The sequence below is a fragment of the Macrobrachium nipponense genome, chromosome 16 (assembly GCF_015104395.2).
Source record: "Macrobrachium nipponense isolate FS-2020 chromosome 16, ASM1510439v2, whole genome shotgun sequence".
In the NCBI taxonomy this organism is placed as follows: domain Eukaryota; kingdom Metazoa; phylum Arthropoda; class Malacostraca; order Decapoda; family Palaemonidae; genus Macrobrachium; species Macrobrachium nipponense.
Genome location: NC_087209.1, coordinates 29,824,981 through 29,837,039, shown reverse-complemented (window position 1 = coordinate 29,837,039; position 12,059 = coordinate 29,824,981). Strand labels below are relative to the sequence as shown.

Sequence of the window (12,059 nt, the reverse complement as noted above, 5' to 3'; positions counted from 1 at the left end):
AGGCGTGTGGCTAATGATAGGGTGTAAGGGGTTGTTGGGTTTGTTCATCTTGACATTTCCATACAAATACCCTAAACCGTGGTCTCTGGTAATGGCTGGGAAGTGTGTGGCATTAGCAGCTGCATGAATGACTTATACTATTTGTGTCTCTCTTCTTATAATCTACAGGGTTCTTTGTAAGGTGCTTGAATGTCGTCTGATCAGACAAGATCTTGTCAAGCTTTTGGTGTATTCAAGCTGTACTGATAAAGACGAAGGCAGCTGTTTTATCTGCCTGACGCACAGTGATGTCTTCTTTATGCCTAAGTTCCTTGACAGCTTCTTTAATTTGACATGCGAGGAGCTACTAGTGTATACAACATGCTCTGTGAGGGCTTCAGCAAGCAGTGGAGGTTGTAGAGGGTCTGTGGTGCTCTACAACCTCCATTGTAATCAAAACAGAACTCGACAAATGGTACTCCAACAATGCTGCACCACCACTACCACAAGAAACCATCAAACTCTATTACAAGGCCTTCGTGCACTTTAAGTATTGAAAGGAGAAGGAAGCTATGAAGAGGAAAAATTTTGGAACACATCACCCTGACAGAGGAGGTCATAAAGATAAGCCTTGTAATTTATTACAAGAACAGAACATGTGAACTTGTTATGAGGAATAATCCTTCCCTGCCTGCACAAGACCCCTAGAAGAAAAGCAACATAGTCTACCAATACCAATGCCCCTTCTATGGATGCCCCAGAACTAAATTGCAATAACTACAATGCAACTTGCAAAAGAGAATCTAGTGTCATGCTCAGGAGTGCCAGTAAGTGCCAAGCCCTCACCAGCCACAACAAGACTCCCAGAGTGCCATTAAGTTCAACATCCTCACCAGCCACAACCAGACTCCTACCCGAGATATTATTGTCAATAATACTACCATCCTCAGAAGCACCCCTGACCCGAGAAGTCTGTGCTTGCTGAAAGCACTATTCATTTTGGAAATGAAGCCCTCCCTGAATATGACACATGAAGCCTTCCTCCTTCCCACAAGCTCAAGATGGAACCTGACCCAAGGACCAATGGTATTAACAAATAATACCAGCAATAATACCATCTATATTCCTGAAGATGACCCCTGCAATGAAGGAAACACCAGCAACAACACCAGGAAAGATGCTATAGAGTGAAGAGCCAATGTAAATGCAGCTCCCATTGACGTCAACTGAGTGCTGAGATGATCATCAAGACTACGCCAAACCATCATGTGAGTAAGCAGCCAATGGCAGACAATCCTGAGCATGCAGCTAATAAAAAATCAACGTCCTGTTGCACCCAGCTGGCACTAGTGATATAAAACACTGCAGGACTCCCAACAGCATCAGTCTAACTCCAACCTTCACCTGGAAGATGACCAGCAGAGTCTGAGTCAAAACGTTGCGAGAGAGAGAGAGAGAGAGAGAGAGAGAGAGAGAGAGAGAGAGAGAGAGAGAGAGAGAGAGAGAGAGAGAGAGAGAGAGAGATTGATGTATTTTATGCAGAATAATGATTGTCCCTTGAATCCACCATTTCTGACATGTCCTCCATTGGCACATTGCTTGCCAGTCTAAGCAATACTGCAAAATCAACAATAAGGAGACTTGAGAAAGTCCTATTTAAAATTAACACAGCAAAATCAGCCATTATTTTCTACAGAAGTTATTATTATTATCTATTAGTTTACCAAGACAACCAAGTCACCTTGCTATACATATGTAAGGATTACATTTAAAATACATATTCCATATGTATAAATACTCTAATGACCTAAGAGGTCACTGCTGAGATAACAAGGAGTGTGATAAGAGTTGATAAACAGGACACAAGCTAGGCTAGATGTATTGAATCAGCAACGCCTTGGTTTGCATTTGCCTGTGATAATCAAATCCATGATTGTGTCAAAGAGGTCACAGTGCTTCGCCTAAGAACCTATTGACCTATAGCCCAGACGTCTACGTGACTTCCTCTCACATGTTCGTCTGTCTGTATGTTATGTATGCTGAGCTAAGCTGTGCTCTCCTATACTCTTGTAAATACATTTGTAACTTAGAACTCTATCCCTCCTAGAATCAGGTTCTCCTAACTACCTTCTTGCCTTCTACTCAAGAGATGTAGTTTTGCAAATATACCGTTGTTAAGTTATCATCATGAGTTTGAAAACATCTCCGCCTATGTACTAAAAGAAGATTCTGACTTAGAAATTATCGTTGCAATTGCAGGCGAGGATGTGAAGTATACCACACGATACTTGCGCATAACATCGCAGGTCTAAAAACCTCACAGTGCAGCCTCGTTATACAAGGCATAGCACAAACACATACACTCACAGGACTCAAAGTACTGTACTTTTTCATCAAATTTAACTATCCTTGTCTAGATTCTAATTTCATCCCTCACATTATTACAAGGGGCAAACTTATGAGATTCTAAAATGGTAACCAGTAACATACCAACAATACGTAATGATAATACATATTAATGACAATAATAACATGAATATTATCAAATGACCTCCAAGTCTTTTAGTTCAATTGCTGAAGACTCAAAAGTTCAAACTGGAGGCAAAAGCTTTCTTGCTGCGTATCATTTCATAATTTCATTGTTCCATTATCTCTCCTCTATTACCATATATACTCGCATATCATGCGACTTTTGAAGACCTAATTTTGGAGCTAATTTTAAGGGGGTCGCATCATACATGAGATATAAAATTCAAGTATGTAATAATCATATATTAGTATAGTCTGATAAAATACTAACATAATGGATATGCATTTTTTCCCCTGGATCTTTTAAAAAGTTATGCTTTACTTCACTGCAACTAATAATATTATATGTATTTTCAAATTACTATTTGTTTGTATTATAAAATACAAACATAGCAATCAATGTTTTGGTTTTGAAATCAGCTGAGGGCAATTGCAATGGTACAGTGGAACCTAAAGTACAAAAGTCCCTATGTACGAAAAATTCAGGTTACGAAAGCAAAGACGAAGATTTTTTTTGCTTCTGTGTACGAAAATAATTCAGGTTGCAAAAGGGTAGAGTCCGAGATTTGCCAGGCTGCCGAGAACAATCTTAAAACTCGCGTGCCACCAACTGAGTAGACTCGCCACCATCCTCCCACTCTCCCATTGGTTCCTGATGCTAGTCACTGCCATAAGATCCTGCTCTCCTATTGGTCAGCATCTGTCCCATCATGCCTCTATGTAAAGGCGTTCCTTGACTATTTTTTGTAGCAGTGTTATCGTAAACACCTGGAATTCGTTTGTTCACATATATTTCATTTGTTAACGTAAATTTGTGTTAGTGATTTCGCTTTCGTTGTACTGTAAGTTACTTTATCATGTTGTGTGTGAACTTAATGACTTACGTTATTGGCCATGGGTCCCAAGAATGTTGCTGAAGTTCACAGAAAGAAGAGGATGTTTTCTATAGAGACGAAGAGTAAAGTTAAGTGTTCATGTTTTCCGCCATTTGTCCTACCCCTGTCGCCACTTTTGGAGATCGCCTCACTCGAAAGGTAAGGTTCCACATTTTACTACATACGTACGTACATGTACAGTGTTCCCCCCGTATTCGTGTTCTCCGGATTCGCGGACTCACACATTCGCGGATTTTTCTTTGGAACTTATCTAGAAATTATTCGCGGACGGACTCGCCCATTCGCAGAATTTTCCGACGAAATATCACTATTGTGTAGTTTTTGATGTTTATTTTCATGACTAAATACATTTTTATGATACAAAATGATTTACTAATTTTCAATTATTAATTTTGATTAATACTGTTATTAGTAAGTTTAATAAGTTAAAGACAATGATATCATAATAAAAATAATAATTCTCTCTCTCTCTCTCTCTCTCTCTCTCTCTCTCTCTCTCTCTCTCTACTACAAAGATGTATGTTTTTTTGTATGCTAAATAAATGATTTAATATTTTCAAAATATGATAAATAAATGATTTACTATTTTCAAATATTAATATTAATTTATACAGCAATAATATCAATTCATTAAAGAAAATACCATAGTGAATTAGTAAGATTTTAGCTTATAAATTTAAAAAATTATGGAAGAATGAAGGAAATCCCAGTCAGATCTTTCTCTAACTCCAGGTACTAAAACTCAGATATACGTATCAAGTTAAGTGACCGGAGGAGGGAAGGAGCTGATTTGTTGCTGCCATCAAGTGGTCATGAAATTTCCACCCTCTCTCTCTCTCTCTCTCTCTCTCTCTCTCTCTCTCTCTCTCTCTCTCTCTCTCTCTCTCTCTCTCTCTCTCTCTACTGAGATGAGAGATTTTTATGGTACATTATTGCGTTAGATATGTTTTTCTAAATTGTTCTTCAAATAATAATAATAAATCAATAATAATAACTTAATAATAATAATAATAAATCAATAATAATAAATAACTGTAATTACAAAAATCACATGTGAAAGTATTTTACAAATACTACGATAATCTCTCTCTCTCTCCTCTCTCTCTCTCTCTCTCACTCTCTCTCTCTCTCTCTTAAAGCGATGTATGGTTTTTTTGGATGATGAATTTACTAATTTTCAAATATCACTATTAATGTAAACAGCAATAATATAAATTCTTTAAAGAAAATGCTAAAGTGATTAGCAAGATTTGAGTTTTATAAAATAAAAAGAATTAATGTAAGAATAAAAGAAAAATGCATTTAACCCCCCCGTGTCTTGTTACGTAGCCAGCTTGGTTGGCTGGGTTCCAACTGTCAAATCCATGTTGCCATCTATGGATCACTGAAATTCTCTCTCTCTTTCTCTTTTGCTGATATGAGATAATTTCTATGGTACTTGTGTATGTTTATTAATATTTTCGCATAATAATAATAATAATAATAATAATAATAATAATAATAATAATAATAATAATATAACTAATCTCAAAATTCACATGTGATAGTATTTTAAAGAAGTACAATAATCTATCCATTTCACTCTTTTAAATAAGGACAACCCTCTCTCTCTTCTCTCTCTCTCTCTCTCTCTCTCTCTCTCTACTCTCTCTCTCTCTCTCTCCACACGAGATACTAGCATGCGCTAGTGGTAACTCTCGCCCTTTTTTTTTTGTTCTGTTTGGGCTGGAAGTGTATGTATAAGTATATCTTTAAGGACATTAAGGACATTTTATGGTAAAATAATAATAATAATATACATTACTAGTTTACAAATAATATTACGTTTAATGAGATTAAACAGTAACAATAACATTCTCTCTCTCTCTCTCTCTCACGTATGTTTATTTGTTTTGTAGTGTAAATAAATGATTTACCTTATAACTAATTTTCAAATATTAATAAGTCTTTTTATCCACTTGGAGGAACATGGGCGGGGAGTAAATGAGTTTGATATACGAATTGGTGTAGGGGAGGAAGCGGAGTCTAGGAGTTATTCTCTCTCTCTCTCTCTCTCTCTCTCTCTCTCTCTCTCTCTCTCTCTCTCTCCATTATTATTCTCTCTGTCTCAGAAATAATTCATAATTTCACTCTTGAGGGTCAAATATATGATGTTGCCATTCATTGGTCTCTCTCTCTCTCTCTCTCTCTCTCTCTCTCTCTCTCTGTTATTTGCTGTAGGTATATATTTTTAATGGTAAAATGTTTAAGATGACTTTAAAATTATATTAATATATAACCTCAAAGATTAATGCAGTAATAGGTTAGTAATTTTAGGTATATTTGAAGTAGGATGTTATTAAAGGTATACATTTGGCATCTGAACTTTCAAGATAGGCAGTTATAAGCATTTTTAGTGGTGGTTTTAACTATTCGCAGGTTTTAACTATTCGCGGGGGTCTGGTACACATCCCCCACCAATACGGGGGGAACACTGTACACGCAGTATTTCTTGTACCCTGTACACTAATACACTTTATTTACAGGTACAGTAATGGTTAGGTTAAATATTGAATGGTCCAAATTGTTGTATTTCATTGTTTATTGGTCAATTTAGCTTTATTATAAAATTTATTGTGGTGTTTTTATAGGGCTTGGAACAAATTAGGCAATTTACATGTAAAACGTAGTTCTAGATACAAAAATATCAGGTTAAGAAGGCCGCTTTGGAACGGATTAATTTCGTAACCTGAGGCACTACTGTAAGTTTGTTTTGCTGTATTGAACTCAAATCAGAGTGACTTTCTTGCTTCTAGTTAGCGCAAATGAATCTCAAGATACTCTATTTATATGGGACATGGTTATTCTATGTTACACAAAGTGTTTCCCAAGTCAAAATATCACTTAAAAACGTATCATTTGTGAACAAAATTTAGTTATTTTTTTGTTAGTAGATGGCATTGAGGGCATGTCTATTGCATAAACAAAACTCAACAGATTCCGTTCGATATTTTCACTTGATCTCATCAAAATACTGCGAGCTTTATGTATTTATCTTTTATTGGAGTGAAAACAGTCAAATTTACTGTGTTCTTTCATGCCCAATAATTTTGATTAATAAATGTTTCTCTCAAATTTTGTTTATGGTTGAGTTTGATAGTACTATACCGAAGTTTGCGAGAGTTTCATCCACGTTGCCAATGCACAACAACAGTTGTCAGCGGATCAACATTCCTTCCCCTCAACTTCAGCTAAAACTTACAGATTAAATTTAGCAGTATATGCTCTTGCCGATCTTTTCTCCTTAACGAGTAAGGCTATAATAATGTAAAAATATATCAGTCCTATTCTCCTTAAGGTCATTTGTAACAGAACTACAGTAATTCTTTACTATTGTACAATGGTTGAAATGCAAGCAAAATGGCTGTTGTTATCGGATTCTGTTGTTCATAGCAAGTCAGGCTGTATGCGTTTTTAAAAGAAGTATATTATTACTAACAATGCTTTTGGCATTGTCTTTTACTTTTTTATACTTAACTAAAAGATGTGATAGCTAAAGAGATGGAGGAAAATGGGTTGACTAACTAAAAAATGGAATAGATAAAGAGGAGGAAAAGAGGTTAGCCTATTGTTATTTGGTCTCATAAATTTAACTCGCATGATACGTGAGATACATGATAAAATAATTTTTTAAGGGTGCAAATTTGGGGGTCACATGATATGCGAGATCACGTTACATGAGTATATATGGTATTAATTTTATGTCCATTTTTCATGGTCTATACTAAGAATACTAAGTGCAGTAATGTTAAAGATATTGAGGATGAATTACTAAGGCTTAATACAATTACCTGCTCGAGGATCATCCTCTCTATGATTCCCACGAAATACATCAGGATAGGGAATTACATGAACAAATTCTTTTTTCCCCTGCGCCATCTGTTTGAACATTTTTGGGCTGATGTCTATTAGATTTCCAAGGTTTCCATGATATGCACTGAAAAGAATTTTCATATAATATAAGAAAAGCACAAAAAATTAATGAAAGGTAATTTCAAATGAAAAATGATGACATGTTATAAATAATCCATCTCTTGAAAGTTCACAGCACACAAATTTTAATTAAGAGTAAAACCTGGTTTTGCAGCCTATTCTACTTTTAATTAGTTCTCAGAACAAAAGTGACAAACATGAAATTTTTTTTCTGTGAGAACTACTATTTCTCTTGTTTTCAAGTATAAACACACTTTTTTTTTTTACCAATTTTTTATTTTTATCATCTTCCAGACCGTACTATAAGGAGAAGTGGTGTATGACAATTAAATCGTCACAATCCGGACTACATTTTCTCTGAACATCTTTCCTTAATCTTTGGAAATTTTCAGTTACCCCTCCTTTACCTATATGAATATATCAAAATGTTTCACACAAACTTTGTTCTGAAGAATTCAAATCACTGCCTTACTTGACACATTATTTTGAAACTCTACAGGGCAGACCAACAAAGCATTTATGAAATAAAGAAACAACAGCACTAACAAAGCTGAGCAAAAAAAAGTATGATCTAAGAATCATATATGATATGATCTAAGAATCACATGATAGTATCTGGACAACAACCCTATAATAAATATTCATATTGTCAACCATGTAAAGGTCTCAAGAATCCTCAGAGTCTACTTCAAATAATAATACAGGCAGCCATCGGTTAACAATGGATTACGTCCCTGGGGACCTGACACCAAGCAAAAATTGCCACTAACCGAAACTCAAGTCTACGGGCGCCACAATCCCCCTTATGGTGCCTTAGACTTGTTAATGATGCCTTGACAGTGTCACAGGCACATATTTTGCCCGAATATGTAATAACTCTTTAAAGAAAATGTGGAATTCATGCTGCTAATATTTCCTCCATCTCTTTATCATATCTTCTAGTTAAATAGGTTAAAACAGCAAAAGAGAATAATAAAAGTATCGTTAGTAACATAATAATCGCTGCTTAAACACCACAATCATACAGAACTGAATGAAAACAGTCGTTTTGCTACAACAACCGAACCAAGTCTGATAACAACAATGTTTTGCTTGCATTTCAGACATTGTGCGATAGTAAAAAATCACCGTAGTTATGTTACAAATGACGTTATTAAGGAGAACAGAAAGTAAATATTTTTGCATTATACCTTTATTTGCTATGGAGAAAATATTGGCAAGCAATATGGTACTGCTAAATTTAAGCTGCAGTTGTAGCTGAACCAAAGAAAAAAAAAAAATGTTCACACAGGCAATGACTGTAAATTATCATGCATCAGCAACATGGATGAAACTCGACCACAATTAATAGTAGATAAAAAAGTGTTTTAATAAAAAATACTGGTCATGAAAGAGGGCATTTCACAAATTTCATGCCAATAAATGATAAATACAGTGGAACCTCGACTTATGAAAGTCCCAACTTACAAAAAATTCAAGTTACGAAAGCAAATACAAAGATTTTTTTGCCTCTGCATACGAAAATAATTCAGGTCACGAAAGGGTGTTACTGTAAAGTCCCGAGATTCGCCCGGACCACCGAGAACAATTTTAATACTCACGCACCGCCAACTGAATAGACTCTCCACCATCCTCCCGCTCTCCCATTGGTTTCTGATGCTAGTCACCCCCATAAGATCCTGCTCTCCTATTGGTCAGCATCATGCCTCTATGTATAGGCGTTCCTTGACCATTTTTTGCTGCAGCGTTATTGTAAACACTGGAATTCGTTCGTTCACATATACTACGTATTTAGTTTGTTAACGTAAATTCGTGTTAGTGATTTCGCTTTCATTGTATAGTAAGTTACTTTATCGTGTTGTGTGTGAACTTAATTACTTACATTATTAGCCAAGGGTCCCAAGAATGTTGCTGAAGTTCACAGAAAGAAGAGGATGCTTTCTATGGAGAATGAAGATGGAGATAATCAAGAAGTGTTAATGTTTTCTGCCATTTGTTAGTGTGTTTTGTAAAGTTTAGTGTTAAGGGGGCAGGCCGGCTAATGCCATTCTTTAAGGACAAGACTTTGATATTCATACCACTTAATAAGGTGACTTGGGACATCTCCAAACCGCATATGATTTTTGCCTCTGACCTTCGGTTTTCTGACACCAGGGCGATTTATCCCGAAAATAACCATTTTTCAAATTCTATCTCCTCCCTTGATATTTAATATTAAGACCTGGGATTACTACCATATATAGACCTGATGTAGACCTCCAATCAAATGAGGAGTTTTTTTTCTAAAAGTCATTTTTTTGCTAGATATAAATTTTTTATTATGGTAAAAAAATAAACCCTATAAATTAGGATAACAAAATTTATTTAAAAAAAAAAAAAAAAATACGAAACAAAAATTGGAAAAAAGGGCTTCATTTGACTGTTCTATAACGTCTTTCTGAGTTATATACCAAATTCCAATGTTATAGTTTTAAAACTAAGTGAGAAGATAGATTTTGAAGGTCAATAACTATAGTTTTGATATACGGCCGTTCAAAGTTTTTCTTCGTATTTTTATAACGACTATATTAATATATAATGATTATTATGAATGTATATTTCTTCTTTGTGTATTAACCCTTTACTGCCGACTGGACGTATTTTACGTCGACTTACAAAAGTTTTTTTTTAAATTCGCGGAAAAATACTTATAGGCCTACCAGCCTAAAACTTTTGAATCACGCGCCTTGGGGGATGCTGGGAGTTCACGGGTCAAGGTGTTGTTTTGTTTACAATCGTTACGCAGGCGCGCAAGCGCGAATTTCTTTCTTGCCGCACTAAAAAGTATCTGTGACACATCTCGGAAATTATTTCGTCACTTTGACATAATTTTTGTACCATTGTAAATTAGCCGTTACATGAAGTATTATATATATGAAAATGTGTGCATTTTTATGTAGAATACAACAATAAAATATTCATGATTGTAGTTTTTATCAGTTTTGAGATATTTTCATATAAATAACGATAATAACCAAAATTTCAACCTTCGGTCAACTTTGACTCTACCGAAATGGTCGAAAAACGCAATTATAAGCTAAAACTCTTATATTTTAGTAATATTCAATCTTTTACCTTAATTTTGCAACTAATTGGAAGTCTCTAGCACAATATTTCGATTTATGGTGAATTTATGAAAAAAATAACATTTTCTTTACGTCCGCGCGGTAACTCTTCCGAAAAATCATACGTGCGATTGTGGTAATGTTTGCACTATTTTGAATTAGCCGTTACATAAAGTTTTATATATGAAAATGTGCGCAATTTCATGTAGAATACAACAACAAATAATTGAAGGTTGTAGCTTTTCTCATTTTTGAAATATTTGCATATAAATCACGATAAATAGAAAAAAAACCACGTTCGGTCAACTTTGGACTCTACGAAATAGGTCGAAAAAACGCAATTGTAAGCTAAAAAAAAAGTCTACAGTCTAGTAATATTCAGTCATTTATCTTCATCTTGAAACAAATTCGAAGTCTAGCAAAATATTTAGATTTATGGTGAATTTAAAAATAAATCTTTCCTTCCCTCCGCGCGCGGATTCTCCGCCACAAATCTCCGAAATGCGTACGTCCCATTCTCGGAATATTTGCTCCATTTCATATTAGGCATTTCATAGAGTTTGATATAAGAAAATGTGCGCAATTACATGTAGAATAAAACGAAAAATATTTGAAGGTTGTAGCTTTACTTATTTCCGAAATAATTGCATATAAATAATATATATATATAAAAATTCGACATTCGGTTAACTTTAACTCGTCAGATATGGTTGAAAACTGCAATTGTAAGCTAATACTCTTACATTATAGTAATATTCAATCATTTGTCTTCATTTTGAAAGAAATTGGAAGTCTCTAAGACATTATTTAGATTTATGGTGAATTTTTGAAAAAAATATTTGTTTACGTCCACGCGTTACAAATTCCTGCATTATTTTGTGATAATATTTTCTCTGTGTTGCTTTTATCGTTTTACAATGTGTTATATACCAAAATGATTGCAATTTAGTGTACATTACAACGAAAAAAAAGTAACTCGTTACCTTTAACCGTTTTGCGCACAGCGCAATTTGAATACAATTATATATGAAATTTCGTTTTTGCGCTATCATATATCGCATTATTTATATATGATAATGATAATGTTTTTAATTTCTGATGGTTGCATACTAAACTTCAGCCAATGACAAAAAAAGGAGCCAAAAATGAACTATTAATCTTGAAAACTAAGCGCGCTGTGATTTTTTGAAAAAAATATTTTTTCCGCTTCCGCCCTCACTCTGAAACACCTCCGGCACACGGGAGACAATTTTTTTTTACCGCTTCGGCGTTTAAGGGCTAACAAACCAAAACTATTTAATTTATCATAATTTAATCATAAATTATGATCCCTTTGCTCATATATCGTAGCTTGGGGCACTGCGTCAGGCAAGACGGGGCCCTCCTTCCTGCGCAACTCTCTCTCTCTCCTTCATTAACTCGGCTTATTACAGCGAATTTTCTTCTTCTGTATGTTACCTAGATGTTTTCCTTGTATTTTCCGTTTTGGCATGATGAAATTCTTGCCGAAACAAAAATAAACAAACGTAAATGCAAGAGAATGTCAAGAGGTGAAATTTGAAGTTGTACTCTCTTTTTA

The 12,059-nt window shown here is 34.8% G+C and overlaps 1 protein-coding gene across 1 annotated transcript in view; it reads right to left on the bottom strand.

The window, feature by feature from the left end:
* The window catches only part of LOC135195296 (ethanolamine-phosphate phospho-lyase-like), an 82,234-nt gene that overhangs the window by 10,019 nt on the left and 60,156 nt on the right, over window positions 1–12,059 (bottom strand). The window contains 1 exon segment of the mRNA XM_064221555.1: window positions 7,235–7,380. Within this exon segment, the coding sequence (XP_064077625.1) occupies window positions 7,235–7,380 (146 nt within the window).